Consider the following 24,174-nt stretch of genomic DNA (forward strand, 5'->3'; position numbering starts at 1 on the left):
TTTTAAAGAGGAAAAGGAAAATTAACACACAATTTTCCAATAGGTAATTGAAAAATATAATTATATCAAGTTTGAACATGAACCAGGGTCTCTGTATCTTCAAGATAATTTTACATAGCCCTCTAAATTTTGTCATTATTCCTTTAAACTAAACTACAACAAATAATTAAAACAAAATATGCATTATAGATTTGGTGAACAAAATGGTGTTTTATATTGATTTACATATTGCGACTTCATGTCATATTTCTATAGAAATAAGGAACCCTATAATTTGCCATTTATGCCAAAGAATGCAACTAATATTTGTGGATCACCATATCAGATATTAATGTCTTTCTCAAGGAGTTCTTAGTCTGTTAAGGAAGATGATTCAGTATGAGAAATAATATTCACTGAGTGCCTACTAGACACCAAGTAAGATGCTTGGTGTTTTCATGTTTGATTTCCTGTATGAGATGTGAGATGAAATGAATTCCTACTGCAGTGTGTTAAATGACAGGGATGAGTGGTGAACGGTACTTTATGACAGGTGGGGGCAAATAGATTCTACTTCAGGTAATAATGGAACACTCCAAGGAGGAAGTAATGTATGTTGTCTTTCAGAAGTAAAAGAATTTTGTCAACTTGAGATAGAATTTATGAATTATTCCAGATAAAATGACACAATGCTTTGCTTTATTTGTAAGTGGTAAGAAGTTTAGTTTGAATATGAAACTGAATTCATATTATGTTAATAGAAAAAATGCTAGAATTTACTAAGGAGATTTATAAATTACTGGTATGTTCTATTTAGAACTGATTTAAATAAATTTTCATTGATTTTGGTAAATATACAATTTTGAGACACTACAAGGGAAGAGTTTTATGGCATCATTTAATTATTTGTATTATTACTTACAGAACACACTTTAAAACAATATTTCATTAATTTTTCCTTAAAATAAATGAGTTATGGCTTAGGAAAAGATATACCATAACTCAATATTACTCCTCATCTTGTCATCTTTGTTTTGTTTTGCCTTTTTTAAATATACAGTATTAAATATAACTGGAGGATCATGCTTGTTAATTTAAGAACTGTGAAACATTTGTAAGCCACTACATTTGTGAAGTGGCAGCAACCGATGAGGGATAAAGCTGTTTTAAACCTTGACCTACAAACCAAAAAAATAATGCGATTATCCAAAGTACATCTACCTGATTGATAAACCTGCTGTTTGGCTCTAGAATGATATCCAACACAATTCCGTTAGTCAATTTGCAGAATACATATACTAAGGCTTCATTTGATATAAATCTATAAAAACTTCTATCCCAAACTTTTCTGTTTTTAAAACATCTCTGGTTAATATGTATACATCTTTCAATGATACATTTGGTGAAGAAACTGAAGCTACATAGGTAATCAGTCCATGAACTAAAAGAAAAAAATCATAAATTGTTGAACTACTACTGTGAGGAAACTAATATTGTCTCCAATTTTCTGACTAAGAAAATGATTTTGCTTCTGGGAATGGTCTGTTGCATTGGCTCCTTATGGTAATTCCTCAATAGAATTCTCAATAATTAGATAAAGTCAGTTGATAATGTTACCATATGCAATACCAGCAGCTGTTTTGTTGGGAAATACATCAAGGCCAGTTGAATATGGAAATAGATAATGATAATAACAAAATTTAGAAGAATAGAACTAGGATGCAGAACAATTTGCCAATGCATGCATTGGGAAGAGGTGTGTGTGTGTGTGTGTGTGTGTGTGTGTGTGTGTGTGTGTGATAAATTGATAAAATAATCTGTGTTCTAGATCAATACTATTCCTGAAATTATTATATATCCCTACATGTGTGTCTTTGCATTTTACCATTTTACCCTACAAACCATCAGTGACACTGCCACCTATTTTTCTTGGCCCTCTATGTTCAGATTTTCCTTGGATCGTCATACTGACCTTGACAGGATCTTCAATATACATTCTGGAAATGGATCCCTTTATATATCAAAGCCACTTGACCGTGAACTATCTCAATGGCACAATCTTACCGTTATAGCTGCTGAAATCAGTAAGATAAATTTCATGAGTACAATATTTAATATATATTTTTAGTTTTAATTTCATATTGAACATAATTTATTTATATTTTAATCTAAGTTTTTAAAAAGTTTCTGAATGCCTATAATTTTCTCAATCGTTTTTATATATACTAAGTAATAGCTGTGGGTCTAGATAAATCGGCATTTTATATTAATTAAATAAAAATCTATAATTGGGAATTAAAGATAGTCTCTGTTGGGGAAATAATATGTATTAGATGTGTTTCATGGACACTATGAATTAGAATCTGTGCTAGATATTGGATGTATATCATTTAATTTTAACAACAAACATGCAGGTAGATACTTTCTTTTTACAAATAAGGACACCAAAGTAATTGTAATAATACTAACAAACACTCTGTGCCAGGTATTAGTCTAAGGATTTTAAATTAATTTTCTCTTAATATTTTTATTGACCTTATTCAACAGAGAAGGAAATATGTTTCCAAGGGTTTTAGGAACTTGCCTAATGCCAGAAGTGTGCGGGGGCCTCACAGTGTTAACTAGACATGGAAACAGCAAAGCATTAAAATAAGTTTGTGGCCCTCTGAGTGTGAGACACTGAACAATTGTGCATGCCCATGAAACCAGCTCTGTCCACACATGTAAACCCGCTCATGGTTTCTGAATCCTGTACTATGATGTACATGAAGTAGAGCAACACCTTAACTTCCTTAAAAGCCACTCTAATGAGGGTCCTAATCATTGTAAAAAAAATGAGCCTATAAATTCCATGTCTGAAATACCACGCTGAATCTACAAACATATACCAAGGTCAAGGTATTTTAAATATCCATTCCAGGATTTGGAAGGCAGAACCAAGTGTCTCAGAAATGTGGAACTAGGCCAGATAGATCATCAGCAATGAGTGCAAAGCATCAAGATAATAGATTCAGCTCTCTCCTTGAATCTGGCTCAGATATATGGGTTAACGTAATGATCCATTGTTTCCATAGTGAGTTATAAATGGCTGTTCCTTTTAAGGCTAACCGAAGTTTTTTTTTTTTTAGTTTTTCTTTAAAGAAAGCTTTTATTTCTATATTTGTCTCCATGTCACCATGGTTAGAAGCACCTGATAGGATCCAATCTGGTCATTCCAGATCCATGTTTGTTTGTCTCTCTGTTGCTTCAAGATCCTTCTTCAAGCCAGTGAGCTAGAAATTGCATTTTCCATTTCAGATACTGTGAGAAATTTAACTTCCAAAGCTAGTTGAAGTAATTATGATTCTGTAAAAGGCTAAGCCAATTACATTCTTCTTTTTAAAAACTAAACTTATTTCTTTCCCTTAAATGGATCAATCTATGGAGAAACTGCTGGGAATGTCTACCTGCCAAACCACAAGTAGTCAAAGGCCCATTATGCTGTTCCGGTTATTAATGGGAATGGGGGTAAGAGGGAAACAGCACACAGGAAATTGTTTTCACTAGATTTTAAACACTGGGCTTATGATAACCATGTCATACACCAAGCCCTAAGCAGGGCAGAATGACATATAAATGTACTTCTTACCAATGTGTTTCCCGGCCCTTTCTCTAACCATTTAATTCTACAGTCCAGAGCAGTATATCTCATCATATGGCAAGTGCTACTTCAGGTAATTATTTAGTGCAGTATACCATGAATAACTTATCTGCTTCTTTAAAAACTCATTTTAGATACCATGTGAAGAATAAAAATCCTAAAATTAAGGTCACAATTAGGGATCGTAGGACACATCACTGTAGAGACCCATGAGTTCCTCCACCACATCTGAAATTTTAACTATAATCATTGCAATTCGTTCTGAGGACAGCGGAGTAAAGTTTATGCTGGAGGACTGACTTCTTACCTATACCTAGTTCCTTATTAGTGAAAAGCCTTGCCCTAAGCAGATAGAAAAGATGCATCTCTCTAAAGCCTGAGATTTCTCGATAATGATAATGATTTGATTTCCTCTTCTGAGAGATGTGGAAAAGCCTGTGGATACATAGGCACAAATTCATCTTTGGACAGAATTTTAAGATTCTTGACTGCTGATACATTCTTGCTACAACAGACTGCCTTGATGACTGAGAGAGACTCAGGTGGTAAATGCATGCCACTACTCTTCAGTGTGCTGCTTCCTCGGAATGCTTAATACTTTTACTTATACAGAGGCTGCAGCATACGCCAGTAAAAAGGATCAGTGCAAGCACTTTTTAGAATAGGCGACTCCAGGCTTGATGCTTTACAAAGCACATTTCCCCTGTGGATTTAGCTTTTCATTGGAAGAGCCTTGAGTTCTTTGAAAAGAGCCCAGAGAGTCTCTACCTACAGGGGGTGGGAAAAGTAGGCTCACAGCTGTGAGCACAGAGAACACCAAGTTTATTCTTGTATTTTTTTATTAATTAATTATTGTGTGACTTATTTGTATTGCAACTGTAAAGGTACCTTTGTCCACACCTGAATTGTTAGAGAGGAAACTGACATAATAGTGCAGTTTTTTAGATACGAGACTTTCTCTTTCTCTTGACTCTGTGGCATAGTTAGAAAGTGAATTGCTACCCACAAAAGATTTATTTTTAGGTCAAGACTTTGAAAGAAAAATATAGCTATGTCCACTAGCTATGAAAGTAGTTTAACGAGCATGTTCTAGAAAACATGGAAGAATCACCCCTTCTCATTCTTTCAAGTAACTTTAGAGAGTTGAGGGTTCATATGCAGGTGAGCACTGTGCCTCTGGGTGTTAACAAATGGTCTAGATAGAAGCAGGAGAGGTGGAGAGTAGTTGAAAAACATTTTTCTCCTCTCTTCACTTTTCCCCACAGGTGCCCTCTTCAGACCCACATGAATTGTAGGAAAGCTAGTTAACAGGTTTTATTGTGTGGATGCTTTGTATGGAGAAAGAACTTAAGCTCTTAAGTAATGTAAGGAAATGAAGAAGATATGACCGTGATAACAGGGACAATCTTAATAATAATAGTCAATACCAACAAACTGAAACTCTGCTTAGAAGTTTCGTGCATTAACACATCTAATTTTTCAAAAAGCTCTACAAGAAGTTCTATTTTGATTCCTGTTGAGTAAACTGAGGCATTAGAGAGATGGAATAAATTGACCAGAGTCACACAGGAAATGAGTGGTGGACATGGGAATCAAAGCAACCCTCTGTTGGGCCCCAGGTTCTGAACTCTTTAATCACCCGACACAGTGAGAAGTAAAATATGTAGCAATAGATTAGATGAAACCAGAATCTGAGAACTGAACACAAGTGGGTTAAGAAGACTGAGGTAAGACTGAGTGTTAAAGAAGGCAGGCCTTTGAAAAGTTCTCTTGAAATAAGAAGGAAAGTAAATAAACTTCAACATGGATTTAGCATTCAGCCTGCCTGCCTTCATACTATTTCAGCCTTGTAAATGTCCCTGCTGAGTAATCAGTTCTTACCCAATATTTTAAAAAAGTGCTAATCTCTTTATTTTAGCAACATTATAATTACATGGAGAGAAGAGAGAAGAAATACATTCTTTTGAATAGTGACACACTCCCTATTTGCCCATGACAATATATTTACCCTTGTACCTAAAAATTATTTAGATAAAATTAGAAAGTCAGATAATCTAATTTCACTCATAACGCATGTTAATAGAGGCCATTAAATAAGATTGCTGCTGTCCCTCAGCTCATCTGCTCTTTGTATGTTTGTTTGCTTTGTTTTTAGCTAATTATCTCTCCTTTTATATTGATCTTCAGCTTGAGTTCACCAAAGTTCACACAGAATTTGAACCATATCCAAAGACTGAGATTTTGATATCACAAAGGTTGATGAATATAACCTGAATTTAAAATGTCAAAACGCTCTCAGATATCAGTACCTAGAAAATATCTATAGTGAAGATAATGTAATTATAATTGATATTAGGTTATTAACCAAGGCTAAGCTTAATAAACATTTCTATTGTAAAATTCCATTTTTTGGAACAATTTTCAAATGCATGTTTTTTATGTGAAAATGTTGATGCTCTTGATTTTAGCATTTGTAGCAAAATAATAATAATTACAATACTGTATGTTACTACTGAGCTAATTTTGTTACACAGAATTGTGCCTAGATTGTTGAAATAGTACTAGTAATAATTATATTAATAAAATAAATTTCATTGTAAATTTCTATCTAATTTGTAAAATTAGTAGCTATATATCAAAATTTCCAAAAGGAGAGTTGAGAATAGCTATTGGAATACATCTTAGTAATAAAAGTAGACAGGTAAGTTGTAATATAATAGCTACCACTTAGGAGCTAATAACTTTGGGGGCAGTACTAATTTATTAAAAACTACTTCTTCAACTAAAAAAATCAGGAAAGATTAAGTAATATAATGATGTCTAATAAAGCTTTATTAAATATTTGTTATATATATATACACATTATATATATATATATATATTTGGATGGCAAACCATATATATATATAAACTCAATTACACTGCATTGTGCTTTTAAAAAGTATTTTCCAAAATAATAGTACACTTGAGCCCAATAATAACTGAATTCATGACCATATAATTAGGCTCTTAGTAATTGTCTTTATTGCATTTGCTCATTATGCTAGTAGAATTGCCCCGATGCTTATTTGTGTGTGAGCACTTAATCCACAGATGCTTATATAAATAAATATAGTGCAAACTGTGTCTTTCTAAACAAATGTTTCTTTCCCTTTTCTAGATAATCCCAAAGAGATGACCCGTGTGGCTGTTTTTGTGAGAATCTTGGATGTTAATGACAATGCCCCACAATTTGCTGTCTTCTATGACACTTTTGTGTGTGAAAATGCCAGACCAGGCCAGGTGAGTACTCCTAGGGTTTAAGCATAGGAAGATTTTTAACGGCATGATTACATGTTTTCTTTTCCCAATCTTGAGAGGAATGAGAAAGTGGAGATTAAAAAAAACACTCATTTAAAGTGCCAGTAATATAATTAAAAACAAACAAATGCTGATGTTTTTAAGGTTGAAGATGTTATAAATAACAGTAAATTTCTAATGTATACAAGATGTTATCATTCCCACAAAAGTTAAGTTGTAAGAGTAAATAACTTTAGATTCTTAAAAGTTCAATAACAAAAACAGATTAAAAAGCAAACAAAGGAAAACCTCTGATATTCCATTAGATAAATATTGAAAACTGATAGAGAGATGGGAAATAAAAGTTGGGAAAAACACAGACAAATGCATGGGATTGGCAAAACATTTCATCAACTTTTCAATGTCTGCAAACACGGTTTTGAAGTGGGGCTGCGGAATTTTCTCCTTACCTTTGCACTTGCATTTCATCATGATAACAACACATAAACTGCTTAATGACTTAGTTTTCACCCTTTAAAACATTCTTCCTGCATCAGCTTTGTTTATAACTCTTTATGCCTTGTCCTCAGTGGACTCATTTTGTTCTTTGAAAAGCTCCAGCATATATGGCTGGAAGAAATGCTCTTAATTGGTTTAAGTGCTATCTTCACAGAAGGAAGCTGCATGTTATAAATAATAATTGGGCATCAAATTTGTTTCACTAAAGAAAGAGGAACCATCATAGAACTATATGGTGTTTTGACATCATTTGATGCTCTTTATAGACATCAATGCCATGGTTATATTTTTATGTAAATTATTTTGTGGAATAACTGAGATACTTCCTTCTGAAGATTGTAATAGGGATTCAATAGCCTGTGTATTGTTTGAAATGGTAAATTGTTCAATATGATTTCTTTTTTCAATTTGAAAGCATTATGGAAATGTGTAATTTGAAATATTTAAGTGACTTAGCTACTTCCGACCTACTTCTTAGTGAAACAGTGTGTGCCCTAAAATACCATTCCAAATAGTCCTCTGCTTGCGAGGCTCAGCATGATATAAGTTGAAGCTTTTTCTCTAATAGATAAAATACCCACTTAGCAATTGCTGCAGACATTGCTTCCTCTATGGTTATTTTATTTGATTTGCAAGAGATATCTTTTCAGAATATTTGAGTCATTATAAGTACTTATTTACAAATGTGTTCAAAGTATACAGATCAACTGTATACAAATTGCTTTCTTTCTTTTTTAAAAATATATTTTATTGATTTTTTACAGAGAGGAAGGGAGAGGGATAGAAAGTTAGAAACATCGATGAGAGAAACATCGATCAGCTGCCTCCTGCACACTCCCTACTGGGGATGTGCCTGCAACCAAGGTACATGCCCTTGACCAGAATTGAACCTGGAACCCTTGAGTCCACAGGCTGACGCTCTATCCACTGAGCCAAACCGGTTAGGACCCAATTGCTTTCTTTTTCCATTTTTTGACTTTATCTAGCTCAGTGACCTTATATTTTTGGACTTTTAAATAGCAATTGGTATAGAGAAGGAAAATATAATCAAATCAAAGATGATTTTAATAAAAAGTAAGTTAGCCAATTTTTATGAACATGATAGGAACAGCATGATTAATAAATTTTGTCTGATTGGCTGCATGTGTAATAGTCTCTCATGGCAGTTATTTATATTTTTTTATTTTTAAGATTTTTTACAATTAATCTTTAGAGAGATAGATAGAAAGGGACACAGAGAGAGAAACATCGATGTGAGAGTGAAACATCAGTCAACTGCCTCCTACACACGCCCTACTGGGGATCGAACCCACAACCCTGATATGTGCCCCAACCAGAAATTGAACTGGCAGCCTGTTGGTGCCTGGGATGACACCCAACCAACTGAGCCACACCGACCAGGGCTCATGGCAGTTATTTTTAATAAGACCAGTTTAGTAGATGTCATTTTGGTCTCATAGACTTAAACATTGTTGCTTAAACTAAACTGTTAGATATTCTATGATGGAATTCTAGGTTATGACATCCCAGCAGGAAAAAATCAAAAGATTATTTGGTAAAGTCCTTCTTCACTGATCCTTCCTTGAAATTCATTTGTTAACTTTGTCTTTTATCTTCCAAAGAAGTAAGAGCTATGTTAGGACTTCTGTATTTATGGAGTATTTCAATCCACTCAATACTCCTCTGAAGTAAGTGTTCCTTAAGAGGAACATTTAGAACAACAACATGGGAAATAATTTCATTCATTTGGTGTTTGGACAAAATGAGGAGACAAAAATAAAGCTAATTGCCACCTGCAACCACTTTCTTGCCTATTCCTTGCTGGAAGGGTAGAAACCTATCCCCTGCCCTCCAGCCTGGGAAATGATATAGCTTAGAATTGATGTAGTATTAATATTTAATATTCCCTTCTTTTTTCTGAACTAGGCCACTTGATTTTCCTTTTTTTTCCATCTCCAAAACAGGGTAGGAACCTTAGGAGAGAGGAGAAGAGAGGACATGCTGTTTTTCTTTTTATATATTTTTTCCTCACACTTTCAGTCAATTAACATATTTTAACAATTTTTAATCTCTATGGGAAGGAAATAGCATTTCAATCTCATAGGAGAATTCCCAGGGAGGAGTGCTGCTTACATTACCCATCAATAGTATCTAAACTCCAGGCCCTCTCAAACCCAAAATATCATACATGTATAGTTTAAACAATGTTTAGTTCCTTCCCTAACAACTGAAAAAGTATCTGTATACTAGAACAAAGGCAGTTTTTTCATCAACAGAAATTGATACCATTGTAATTAGCTTGTTATTAATAATAACAAAGGGGCAAAGGAGGCCAGTCATTATAAGTGTGGCCATTTGGGCAGCTTCACCAGGAAGCTGCAATTTCACTCCTCGGGGAATCACCTGCCCATTCCCTGCAGATCACTGGGGGAAGGGACTGGACAAAGGGGAAGATAGATGCATGTACAGTAAAGTTGGGGATGCAGGGAAGATGATGCTTGTCAGTCATACCTGGGGACAGAGATCATTGGCTAGAGGGGGCAGGGCCAATGAAAGCCCCCCAAATAATCCCCTAGTCTCTGTGTGGCTCTTGGCCATTGGTGCTCTTATGGCTCTCTTGCACTTGCCCATGACCCCCGACCATGCAGACCCCACAAGCAATGGGCTGATGGACTGCAGTGGGGAACACAAACTGACCTAGTCTGATGCTGGACTAGACCTGTGTGTGCTCCAACATGGAGTGGAAACTCAAGACATTGGTTTTGATCTAGTTCTGTGGAAGCCACAGCTATACTTCTATGGTGAACTGAGGGAAATGAAACTTTGGAAACTCAGAGTGTAATTCCTCAGAAATAAAGCTTTCTACAATATCTCATCCTCCATGGGGGCCTCAAGAGCTTCTCATTCCAGTGGCACCCCAAGAACCCCATGTCCACAGACAACAAAAAATATCAGTCTTTCCAAATTAAAATGTAGTGACCAGTTTTCTAACTTTAAACATCTTAAAATCCATTCATCATCCTACACTCCATTATAGTTTGATCACTACAATACCTTGCAAGTTGATTTAAGGTTATTTTAGAATAGCCCAGTGAAAATGTAAACAAGTTATATAACTGGTAAGGAGATAAAATATAAGTGACGTATCTGTGTCTGTTTTTCAAGTGCTTAAAATGAATACTAGACATCATTAGAATATTTCCCCTAATTGTGGCAACCTCGTTTTTTGAAAGTGGGTCAAAATGAATTTATCATCAGTGGAAATAAAATAGTGAGTGTTAGATAGAGAAAGAGAAAATAGTTTTATCTGCTTCTTGTTGCCAACTTCTGATTTCTATCACAATACTTTATGGTAATATACCAAAACAAAATATTGTGATTTTTCAATGTATGACTGGAAAAGTAAAGGAAGACTAGATTTAAAAGTAAATGCTGGATATGGAGAAGTTGGACACTAGAAGCCAAGTTGTGTCTCAAAGAAAAAAAAAGTGAAAAGGAAGTACGTGCTTCCATCTGCAATAGAGGAGTATTGGGGTCATAAAAATATATTGTAATTTGATATAAATTTCTGACATGTGATTCTATCTTATTTGTGTTGTTAATATGAGCTTCACTTATTTCCTTCATAGCATTTAATGAAGATGTACCAGTGAACCACTGATTTTAAAATCTACAATGCTACTATGTTTTATTACAATAATACATTTTAATTTAGAATTCTTAAGTAAATGTTTGTAATTTCTTACAGATACATGTAAAAATGTGGCTGTTTTTTATTCTCTGAAATATATTATTTTGGTCCATAAATGTGAGACATCATAGTTTTTATTTTAAAAGATCATTAGCTCTACTTTCACATTCTCTGTGTGTTAACCTATTAATCTTAGTGACTTTTTATTAGTCTATATTTCTTGATATGTTATTTCATTTATGTCAATTTTTCCTAACCTACTTTTTAGTATAAATCATGTTAAAAGCAATGACATAATTATAATTTAAGGTGGAAATTTTTCTACTTTGTTAGCAGGTAGATTCTTCTGTTGTCTCTTATTGCAGAAAAACCAGAGTTGGCCCTCATAATATAACCATTCCCCATAGTATGTATATGTTGAATTTTAAAAACATACAATTTTATAGACAGTATAGATGTAGTGAACTGTTACTATTAAAGTAGTTAATAAAATGTTTGTGCTTCTTTTTTTAAAAAGTTGTATCATGTTGTCTATAAAATCTCTACATTTTTAATAGCTTTTGATTTACATTGATGAGGAGGAAAGTCATAACCAAAATAAATTTAAAAATATGTTCCTACATTAGATATATCTTTCCAGACCAATGTTTAAATATATATGAAATAACTTACTTCAAATCCTATGTCTAATTGATAAAATTGCCAAGAATGTAATATTACCATGTGTTATTTTTAAGGAATGGATAATATTTAAGAAAATTTGAGAGGGAGAGAGAAAAAAAGATAGAGACTTTGTTAAAAATAAAAGTAATAATAAAAATGATGAAATAATTCAAATAAAGATAAATGCATGAGAAAGAAAGTCAATTGTCTTTAAAATATTTTAGACAAAATTGGATGTCAAAAAATTACGTAGTATAAGGCATATAAAACCCATGGAAGTTTGAGAAATATGCATTTTTCTCTCTTTTTTTTGCAGCTCATACAGACTATTAGTGCAGTAGACAAAGACGACCCTTTAGGTGGACAAAAATTTTTCTTCAGTTTAGCTGCTGTCAATCCAAACTTCACAGTACAGGACAATGAAGGTAAATTGTAGAATGTGATCTATTCATTGTGATTTAGGGTGACATTAACAAAAAATTTCACCCAAAGTAACAGTAACTATATACATGATGTATTAGCTTATTGATCTGGATTAAAAAATTTTGTTTTTATCAGATATTTCTTTACTCTCTTAAATTTTATAATAATGAAATATGTGAAAAAGTCTCTATATGAGTCTTAATTAAAAAATTGAATCTTGAAAACAATAGAAAGACTGGAAATAATTAGTTCCCTTAATAAAAAGGGCAGGACACAATAAGAGGAATGAGAAGAAAGAGAAATAACCTTAACTTGTCATTGATCATCTTCCTCCTGCACACCTCATATGGGAATTGAACCATGACCTGGTTTATAGGCCAATGCTCAACCACTGAGCCACACCAGCTTGGCGTTGTGAAGGGATTGAATGCAAAAGTGTAATTGCAAGAGCAAGATATACTGTTCTCCTGCATAACACATGAATTGTATAATGTCTCTGTGGTCAAAAATACTGAAATTAATTTTGCATTCTCAAAAACATTAGAAACATATTTTAGAAGAAGAGGATGTGCTAATGGGTACTATTTTTACAAAAAAGGTATACAGCTTTTTTTTTGAGAATATGTATGGTAATTGGCCGAGTCTAAATACAAGTATGTAATTAGAACTTTTCTTTCCGTCATAAATCTGTTAAACTAATTACAGGAAAAGGGAGGGGTTTAAGAAAGGTCAGCATCCCACTACCTACTTTTTCCTGTATGTCTATTAGACACTAGACATTGTCTTTGAGCTACACTAATACTTTGAGTTATGCAGTATATTCATTTTAATGGGTGGAAATCAAAATTCAAAAATATTGATTGGGACTCATAAACTTATTGACTACATTGTTGATTTTAAAAGTGCAACTGTTCTGAAATTTTATCCAATCTTATTTCTGCATGAGTATTGAATTAATGTGTTGTGTGTGTGTGTAGACTTACATGCTCATTTGTAAATAAGAAACATTTACTAAGATTTTTTGTTTGCTTGGTATGCTTAATATTTGTTTCTGAAAACTATGCTATCACCTATGTAGTCTTGATAAATGATTCACTTACAAAAATTCACCGTTTTGAAAACATCTGCGAATCAGTTGAAAATCTAATATATAAACAATCATAGTATTGGATTCCTCAAACTACTTTATCTTATATTTGTATTTTAATTGCATTGCATACAATTTATAAGAAAATTGACGTTAGTTTTATATTTCCCATAAACATTAGTTTATTTATATGTTAAAACCATGGTGATCAGGATGATCTGTTTTTACTGTTCCAAGTCTTTTGTAATATTTTAACATTTACTTTAGATAATACTGCCAGAATTCTAACCAGAAAAAATGGATTCAATAGACATGAAATAAGCACCTATCTCTTGCCGGTGGTGATCTCAGACAACGATTACCCAATTCAGAGCAGCACGGGCACGCTGACCATCCGCGTGTGCGCATGCGACGGCCAGGGCAACATGCAGTCCTGCAGCGCCGAGGCCCTGCTGCTCCCCGCCGGCCTCAGCACCGGCGCCCTGATCGCCATCCTCCTCTGCATCATCATCCTGCTGGGTAAGAGGCTGCAGAGAACTTCGATTGCTTACTTTAATATACTTGCAAGCAAGAAATGTTGCTATTAAAATACATTCCCCAAACTAACCCCAATGTTTTAGATATGAATTATCCAGGGAATATTGCTTATATTAATATATTTTATCTGATCAGAGTTATTACCGTCCTTTGTTTTTTTTAATAATGAAACTGAAAATTAGAGATGTTCAAAACGTTTTCTAAGGTTACACCGTTTCTGAGTGGCTGAACCAAGGCAAGGCTATGGGTTAGTCACTGTATGTATAATTTTTTAGTACATCTAAAGTTTATTTCCACCTTTTTTATGGCTGGATGGAGGTCTCACTATCTTACCTCTTCACTGAAATAATGTTCAAATAGTCCTTTTTACCTGGTTCACTTGTTCATAAAAAAACATACTGGATTTTATAACCTAGAGCAAATTGATTTTTAACTGCTTTTGAATTAAGAATCAGGTTTAAATTACTCTGTAATTGCATTATCTTAAAACTATGTGAGTATTTCTGTGTCCCTAATCAAAAACACTGTACAACACTGTACCTGATATTTTAAGAAGCAGTGAAATGAAGTTGGATTTTGGAGCCAATCTTAGTAAGTATTAGAACCTTTTTTTTTTGTTTTTGTTTTTTTTTGCTGGGTAAGATTATTTGGTTGATAAACAACCTGAAGTTTAAATTTTTTAAGTCAAAATTCATGCGTGTGTATGAATACATAAATTTGGGAAAAATAAATGTCATATTTTCTCCCAAACTTGAAGAATAAATATCTTTGTTCTCTAGGAAGTGTCCTAATTTTTTAATCACTTTGAAGGTCAAAAATGTTTATCAATGGATTAAGTTTTTCTTTTTTGTTGCATTAAAAAAAGTCTCCTGTTTGCCCTCTTACATACGCTTAAAGGCAAGTAGTCTGACATTCTATGTCAACAAGAGAAAACATAACTTAATCCCACTTCAAAAATACTATAATTGTCTTTGTCAGTTTGGACTGCTATAACAAAACACCGTGACTGATAGCTTAAATCACAGAAATTTAATCCTTACAGTTCTGAAGGCTAAAATCCAAGTTCAAGGCACTGGCAGGTTCTGTGTTTGGTTGAGGGCATACTTCCTACTTTGCAGATGATTATCTCTTCACGTGGCAGAAAGCAATGATCTCACCTAATCTAATCCCACTCATGAGCGCTTCACTCCTGTGACTCAGTTACCTCCAAATCCCATCACATTGGGGGTTTAGGCTTTAAAATGCATTCGGAGAGGACACATTCAGTTCATAACTAATAAAGTCCATATTCTTTAAATCTTTGTTATAAGAAGCTAAATACAAAGATATTTCTTCATACATATGCCTGGTAACATATGTATCTTCCCTTTCCTCATCTAATTGAATTTACCTCTGTTTCTTCAAATCTTCATTTTAAAGGATCATGACCAAATTGAGGATGGGAAACTAATACAACCAGACGGAATTTGGTATTATCTATATTCAACTTTTATGCTATTATTACTTGTATGATTTAAATTATTATTATTCATACCTTGTTCTGGAACTAGGGATACACATTGAGTGATACACATTTCTACTTGTGGACTACACTTAAGATGCATCTAGCCAAGGTTTTTGTAGTTAATTCAATGTATTCTTTCTTGCCATCATGTGATCCAACAATTATTTTTGATCTCATGTGTGATATATATTTCCATGGAAAACTTCATAATTTCTAATGATGTCTAAGTAATGTGGCCATTTTCCCCCCCATAGCAATTAAGGTCTTTTTTTACAATGTAAGAAAAAAAAATCTATGCAAATCCATCAGTAAAGCTATTTAACAGAAACCAGTACTCCATATCTTGTGAAAAATGCTGCCTTTAAAAAATTTTTTTATTGGTTTCAGAGAGAGGAAAGGAGAGGGAGAGAGAGAAACATCAATGATGAGGGAGAATCATCCATTGGCTGCCTCCTCCATGCCCCCTACTGGGGATCAAGCCCACAAGCCCTTCACATGTGCCCTGACTGGGATTCAAACCATGACCTTCTGGTTCATGGATCGATGCTCAACTACTGAGCCACACTGGCCGGGCAATGCTGCCTTTTTTTAATAATGTATGAGTATGTGAAAAACGTAGACATATTTTTGCCCTTCTTAATTGTTTCATTTTAAGCTGAATTTAATGTGTGTCAATTTTAAAAATATAACATCTATGTCACTGTTTAATGCAAAGTATAAATAATGTCTCTACAATCAAGAACTATCTTTAAACAGTTCTTAGCAAGATAAAATAAGCCACTGGATTTGGGAAATTGTTTTAAAAATAAGTTAGACACTTAAACTCTACCCATCCTAGCTAAATCCGTTAATACCCTCCCCCAACCCCTCCACCCCCGCAAAAGAAAAAAATGATCAAAAAGTACAAAATTAATCTTAAATTCTAACCTGTCCTGGAAAACCCATTACTTAAACTCCTTTGTATTCCTACCACTCGTTCTGTACATGGTGTTGTAGCTGGATCTTTAATATATCTTTTTTTTTTCTCTCCAAGTGATAGTAGTACTGTTTGCAGCTCTGAAAAGACAGCGGAAAAAAGAACCTCTGATCTTGTCTAAAGAAGACATCAGAGACAACATCGTGAGCTACAACGACGAGGGGGGCGGAGAGGAGGACACCCAGGCCTTTGATATCGGCACCCTGAGGAACCCCGCAGCCATCGAGGAGAAGAAGCTGCGGCGAGATATTATTCCGGAGACTTTATTCATACCCCGAAGGACTCCCACGGCGCCAGACAACACGGATGTGCGGGATTTCATCAATGAACGGCTGAAGGAGCATGATCTCGACCCCACCGCGCCTCCCTACGACTCGCTGGCCACCTATGCCTACGAAGGGAACGACTCCGTGGCGGAATCTCTGAGTTCCTTGGAGTCAGGTACCACTGATGGAGACCAAAACTATGATTTCCTCCGGGAATGGGGCCCTCGGTTCAACAAGCTGGCGGAGATGTATGGTGGCGGGGAAAGCGACAAAGACTCCTAACCTAGGGTATATATTCTGCTCAAACAAGAGGAAGGCACTTGGCCAACACCGTCTCCACTTCACAATATTCGACATCCAGGAGGATTTTCCTGCCACTCAGCACAATTTTTTCCCCATTTGCTTTTTAAATTTGTTCGTTAATCACATTAATTCTTTCCTGTAGGATGTCTCATGGAATATATACGGCATTTTATTTAATCACTTCCAAGAGCCAAAGCTATGGAAATTCAGTGGTGTCCATTTTAGAAATAAAAGATAATTTCAGAACCGTGAACAGGAATAGTTCTCCCTTAAGCAACCTCACAAACAAGCCGCTTCTGTTAGATACATGCCCTGCCCTTGCAAATGAAGCTTTTAAAAAAGGTGAAGACAAATTTTAAGGTATATCCTGTTCTGTACATTAAATTAAATGTACATGTGGTGTTAGTAGGTGTGATATGCAACCTGGTATACAAAACGTTTGTGCAATTTCATTTCATCAAATTCTATCTGCTAATGTTTTATATTTATATTTTTGTATTTATTTTTAAAAAATAAACCAGTTTTTACAACTACATTGTCTCCAGCTTCTTTTTTTCCCTAGGAAGAAAAGGTTTCCCATGGGCTAAATATCTTGGTATAGAATTTCATGGAACACAGGTAAGAACACAAAGTCATTATCATTGCTGTTTAGAGCTCTGACCAAATTAATATGATGTAGGTAAGGATCCTTTTTCCATTGAGTTTTGTTATGCCGAGATATGTGAATTAAAAGTAATAATCATTTCTAGACCATTTAAAAAATTCCCATGTAAGCAAATTTAGAACATGGACATCCTTATGCTGAATATTCCAAAATGCCTGCAACGTACTTACTTTGTTTTGTACATATTCACTAAAATAATGTCTGAAAGATTAAAACATTTATTTTTGTATGACATTTTTGCTATTGAGGTTCATAGGCAACAGAGTTCAGATGGATTTCAGACTGAAATAATCCTTTAATGGAAAATATATTCACCTCCCACGGTGACTTTGAAAATGCCTAGTAATGAGAGTAATAATGCTGAATATTCCAGTAAGAGAGAGCATTGTAATTATATCATATTTTCAAAAATACATTGCATATTTGTTTATTTGCAAAAAGTCTATTTTTGTGTCAATGAATGATTTACTATAAAGCAAACAATAACAACAAAAGTCAAACTGGCAGTTAATTATTCGGAGATCCTGAGATCTTAAGGCCAACTGATTCTAACTTATCCCTTCTTTCACATGCTCCAAACATGTTCATTTATAAATCATTTGGGACCATTTTGCTGGACCTACACTAAGAAGTCGCTTTAAGAAGTCTCATTCCCTGCTAAGTATATCGTAAACAATACCAAGGATTCATGTTCTCTCTAATTAGTGAGACTGCTATGCTTCTGGAGTGAGTCAGAGTGCAATATTGACATATCCTTAATGCAGAATTAATTATTTCCATCTCCTTGAATGATTTTCTTTCTCCTAACTTCCAGGCTGAAAAGATACACATCCCTCTGACTACAGACATGTGAGTTTGCATAGTAATCTAATTATGAAAGAAAACCTATGTGGTATTAGTTAAAATTACAGTCACACTTTAAGTCTAAGCGGCACTTTAGATCATAGTAAAGCCTAAGTTGGTTTATTTCCTATATTCCAAGAACCTATTTATGTACCCAGAAGGCTGGCTGTAAAAAGCTCAAAGTTTAAGGAAAAATAAAGGTTTGATTATATATATTGAACTGAAGGAAGATAAAACCCTCAATATCCTATTAGGATTATCCATTCAAATAAAGTCAGCAAAAAATAAAAAAGATAAAAGAGGGTATATATTTTGAGCATTTCACATTAGTTATGATGCAAAATATCATACTCATTTGATTGAAAATTAGTTTTTAAGTTTCCAGCATTAGCTATTTTTACTGATATTAGATGTCAATAATTAAAGTTCTTATTTGAATATTTTAATTATCTACACTAATAAAAAACAAACATGCAAATTGACTGTACCTTCACTATGCCTTAAGCCATGCCCACCAGACAATCAGAGTGACTATATGCAAATTAACCCAACCAAGATGGCGGCCAGCAGCCATGGAGCTGGAACAAGCAGGAGGCTTGGTTGCCTCAGTGATGGAGGAAGCCAAGCTTCCCGCCCACCCTGGCCCTGAGCTCCACTCAGGGCTACAAAGTTTCAATTATAGAAGGTAAATAAATCCCAGAATAAAAAAAGAAAAAAGAAGAAAAGGAGAGGCTGGGAGCTTCGGTCGCTGGGGGGCTTGGCCAGCCTGAAATGGCCCTCAGCCCTTCACGCAGACTGGCCAGGCACCCCAGTGGGGACCCCCCACCCTAAAGGGGGTGTGGCCAGCCTGTAAACAGCCATCAGCCCCTCAACCAGGCTGGCCAAACCTCCATGGGGTGAGGGTCCCCACTGGGGGGGGGGGGCATGACCAGCCTGCAAACAGCCATCAACCCCTCACCTAGGCTAGCCAGGCACCCCAGTGGGGACTCCCACCGTGAAAGGGCTGTGATCAGCTGCAAATAGCCATCAGCCCCTCACCCAGGCTGGCCAGGCACCCCAGTGGGACCCCCACCCTGATCTGGGACACCCTTCAGGGCAAACCAGCCGGTCCCCACCCGTGCACCAGGCCTCTATCCTATATAATAAAAGGGTAATATGCAAATTGACCCTAACAGCAGAACGACTGGGAATGACTGGTCACTATGACACGCACTGACCACCAGGGGGCAGATGCTCAATGCAGGAGCTATCCCCTGGTGGTCAGTGTGCTCCAACAGGGGGAGCTCTGCTCAGCCACAAGCCAGGCTGATGGCTACCAGCACAGCAGTGGTGGCAGGAGCCTCTTCCGCCTCCTCAGCAGCACTAAGAATGTCCGACTGCAGCTTAGGTCTGCTCCTTACTGGTAAGTGGACACCCCCCACGGGCTGCCGGGCTGCCAGAGGGATGTCTGACTGCCAGCGTGGGCCTGATCCCCCAAGGAGCGGGCCTAAGCCAGCAGGTGGACATCTTCCGAGGGGTCCCAGACTGCAAGAGGGCATAGGCCTGGCTGAGGGACCCCCCCAAGTGCACAAATTTTTGTGCACCAGGCCTCTAGTCATCATATAATTCACACTGACATTAACTTACTCTGTTATTTATTTTATTTGTCATCCATTTTAGAAATTTCAAGAATTATAGCAGTTATCTCTGTCATCATCCAAACCATGTTTCCAAAAATTCTCTTTAAGGAGATTGATTAGCAGACTTATTTCATAGTATAACAGTTATATTGTATAGAAATCATTTTGCAGTATACTGAAACTGTCCTTGGTAACAAATACCTAATATATTTTTTAATGAAGGTGATATATAATTAATTTCTTAGACAACCTGAAATTTAAAAAAAAAGTATGCCTATAACAAATGACCTGCTCAAACTTCCTCAATAGTATTTCTTGCATGATGCTCTCCCAAAGAAATGTCTAATATGTAGATTATTCTATGTCCAAATTTTTTTTCATATGGAAAGTGGGGAAAATATCTCTCAGTGTCATGTTATTGATTCATTAGACCACTGTGGACCTTTTTATTTATTCATCCATTTATTCCTTTCCATCAGATATTTTGAGCATCTATCATAAAAATCAAAGGGTGTTCTAAGCCCTAGAGATATAATAATAAATTATATAAGTATGTAATTCCTCTATTTGTAAAAGTGAAAAAAGGGCGAAATTGTTATCAAAACACTCAGAATTTATAACAAATCATCTAACTTTTATTATTATTACTTTTTAAACAGAAAAATTATTCTCATACTTTTGTATGTTTTAAATATTCAGATAAGTGAATAAAATGATTTATAAACCTTTGGTCAGTAGAAATGGTGATTAAGTTACTCAATCTTCAATGGTTCTAGTTTCAACAAAATATGTAATTATAAATTTGTCCTTTTAGGCTGAGGTTTCTCTATATGTCAAGTGGATACTGTCACACAAATGCAAGAGTTCCAGGCATTTTTTGTTAGACTTCAACATATACACTATGAGTAATTAGATATATAGAATAGTCTAAAATAAATTTACGATTTAGGATTGAGAATTAGGTATATCTACCATCTGGGTTCACTTATCAATACATTTACCTAAGTGTCTATATGTAATGCCTTCACCAGCTACAACGCACCCTGATGCCCATCTGTTGCCTGGCACTGACTTCACCTGTTGCCTTGCACGTGGACTTGCAAGGGCACCACTGGGTGGCACTGCAGGACTGCTTGGGCAATCTGCAGCTATTGGTGGCCATAAAGAGAACCTCCCTGACTCACATCTCCAGATCTGCTAGAATTGTAGCCTGTCCCTAAGCTCGAAATAAAGTAGACCCTTGATCTCCTTTTATCCCCTGGCCAGTCTGCTGGACCGTTCAGTGCTTTGAAAGAGTGCAGTATTGGCCCACAGAGAGGGTTCAGACTTCTACTTTAGTCACCAGGTCAGCCTGCAGCTTATCAATAGTATAGAATAGTAGCATCTAGTCTGATCAAAGCACACTAGAGAGCCCAGTATTTCCCCCTTTCTTCCAAAGCTATGTTCAAGTCCAAGACTTTGTGGTTGTTCTGGATCCTACGTCTTCATGCAAATCCTACATCCAAGAAGTTAGATTTATTTCATTTAAAAATTATACACAGAATCTCACTACTTCTCACCATTTTCATTCTCTGGCCCAAGACACTGATACAGTACTTCTTTTCTCCGTAATTAGGAGCAATTAACTTCCTTAACTGGTCTCTCTCCTGTCGCCTTGCCCCACTTACCCTCCACTATCAGCATTGAGGTCAAATAAATATTTTCAAAATGAATTTCCCATTTGATTGTCCCCTGTTTTTAAATGCCATTCCTTCCTCATTTTCCTCAGGATAGAAGACAAAATCCTTAGAATGTCCTTAAAGTCTTTCCATAGTCATTTGACCTCTTCTGCGAGTTATTTACTGGGCTCCAGCCTCTAGCTCATTACTGTTCCTTTCTGCCCTCATTTGTTTACATTGACCATCCCTTTCTCCAACTTGTGTCCTTACTTCCTTCAAGTTCTTTATCAAATGCTATTTTTAATAGAAGTCTACCCTGTCCACACTACTTAGAGTTATAGTATTTCTCTAGACTTCCCCATTCTCTTAGACTGCATTTTGCTCCCTAATAGTACCACTTTTTCAACATGTTTTTGACTTACAATTATTATTTTCTGTCTCCATCAAATAGGCTATAAATTTCATGAGAGCATATATTTTGTCAATTTTGTTCATTGCAATGCCAAATAAACAGAATTATGTCTATCTGTTTAGGTACTCAATAGACATTTGTTAGAAACTTCAATTAATATTATATCTTTGGATTTATCATATATTATGCTTAATTTTAAATATATATGTATATATACATATTATATGCATATGGTATTTCTACTTCCTTTTGATGGTAAAATTATAGGATATATCTTAGTGATTTTTTTTTTGGTTCAATTTCTGGGAAACCTTTTTCTTCAGGGCTGGTACAGGATAAATGAAAATTTATCTAGTTGTTATTTAGTTAACAATTAATTTGGTCAATTGTTTTAGAAGAGTAGAGATAAATCTTAAAAAACACACAAATCTGAGAAAGTCAAAACATTATTTTAAATGAAGTTATATCAAAAATGTGTTTGAGTTATTTGCAATGTGCCAGAGATTATGACAGTTGAAATTGACATAAAATAAAATAAATGCTATAGGCAGAGAATGACTACCTTTTTGGGTTCTGTTCTGGTGTGGTTAGTTCTGGGTCATGATTTTGGGACCTCAATAATGCTATAAAAGGGTCAGATAAAGGGAGTGTTGATCAAGGAAATTTTTGAGGAAGATTATGATGAAAGGGAATGTTGAAGTGGAAGAGAAGAACAGAGAGCCCCAAGGAAAACTCTGGTGTTCAGTTTTTCAATTTATTTATTTATTATGTTATTTTTGTTTGTTTTCTACATGCCATAATTACTATGTATAAAGAGTTAGATTTGTATTTTACTGATTACCTTAAAGGAATCTCATTTGTTGAAATCATTATTAACTAGAGGCCCAGTGCAAAAATTCATGCATGGGTGGGCTCCGGCCTACCCAGGCTGGGCCAGCTGGGGGGAGGAGCCGCTGGCAGTTGGCGGACCAGCCTCACTCCCAATGAGGGGGGGCAATCAGGGGTGGGGCCAGCCAGGGGGAGGGGCTGTGGGCGATTGGCTGGCCTGCTCTGCACCCTGGTCAAACTCCCAATCAAACTCCTGGTCAAGGAGGAAATTTTTATATTGGCCTTTTATTATACAGGATATGCAGAAGACAGCCTTCAAATTTACCTATGGGTGGATCTAGACAAATTTTGAACCAAGCCCTAGCTGGTTTGGCTCGGTGGATAGAGCGTTGGCCTACAGACTGAAGGGTCCCAGGTTCAATTCCGTTTCAGGGCATATGCTCAGGTTGCGGGCTCGATCCCCATGGGAGGCATTCAGGATGCAGCCGGTCAATGATTCTCTCTCATCATTGATGTTTATATCTCTCTCTCCTTCTTCCTTCCTCTCTGAAGTTGATAAAAGTATATTTTTTTAAAAAATCTTGAACCAAGAACCCACATCAAAACCAATAAAAGGAGCTGAGAGAATTGATGTGAATGAGCCAAGGTACTTACTAGAGCCAAAGTAAATTTTTATGTTTAAAAAATTAAAAATTACATATATATGATATATCAAAGCACTTTCATTATTTCTTTAAGGCTACAAATATAGTATTCTTCTCAAAAAAAGCCAGAAAAACTACATATATTATTTAGTTCACTCAAACATTTATTATACATATTACAATGTGCATTCAATTTTCCTGATGTTCTCATTATTTCTTTAAGGTTTTAAAAACAGTATTTACCTTCATGCTTAACTCTTTATTTCAATTTTAGATGTGGAAATTAACTAAGCACAAGAAGAGGGGAGAGGGGTCTTTTCACGATTTTAATTAGTAAGAGCAAAAACAAAACAAAAAAGCAAAATAAATATACCCTTGTACAACCTTATTACCTACTATTACTATAAATGGGATTATTGTAGCATATGTATAAAGTAGCACAATGGACATTCTTTATTAAAGGATGTATATAGTGAAGGATTAATGATCAACAAGAGCATAATAGAAAACTAGTAGTCAGCATGTGAAAAGTCTTTTCCAGCTGTGAAATTTTCCTGAATTTGGAACATGACATTTACAATGCCACAGGAAGAACAGCACTTCATTCCCAGATTTATCTGAACAAACCTCCCACTCAGT

At 35.4% G+C, this 24,174-nt stretch overlaps 1 protein-coding gene across 1 annotated transcript in view; it reads left to right on the top strand.

The window, feature by feature from the left end:
- CDH10 (cadherin 10) overlaps window positions 1-16,846 on the top strand; it is a 68,606-nt gene extending 51,760 nt beyond the window's left edge. Inside the window, 5 exon segments of the mRNA XM_023752714.1 lie at window positions 1,927-2,063; window positions 6,780-6,901; window positions 12,088-12,196; window positions 13,549-13,800; window positions 16,356-16,846. Coding sequence (XP_023608482.1) covers window positions 1,927-2,063; window positions 6,780-6,901; window positions 12,088-12,196; window positions 13,549-13,800; window positions 16,356-16,846 — 1,111 coding nt within the window.
- The last annotated feature ends 7,328 nt before the right edge of the window (window positions 16,847-24,174 follow it).

This window comes from Myotis lucifugus, unplaced genomic scaffold (genome assembly GCF_000147115.1).
Source record: "Myotis lucifugus unplaced genomic scaffold, Myoluc2.0 scaffold_0, whole genome shotgun sequence".
Lineage (NCBI taxonomy): Eukaryota > Metazoa > Chordata > Mammalia > Chiroptera > Vespertilionidae > Myotis > Myotis lucifugus.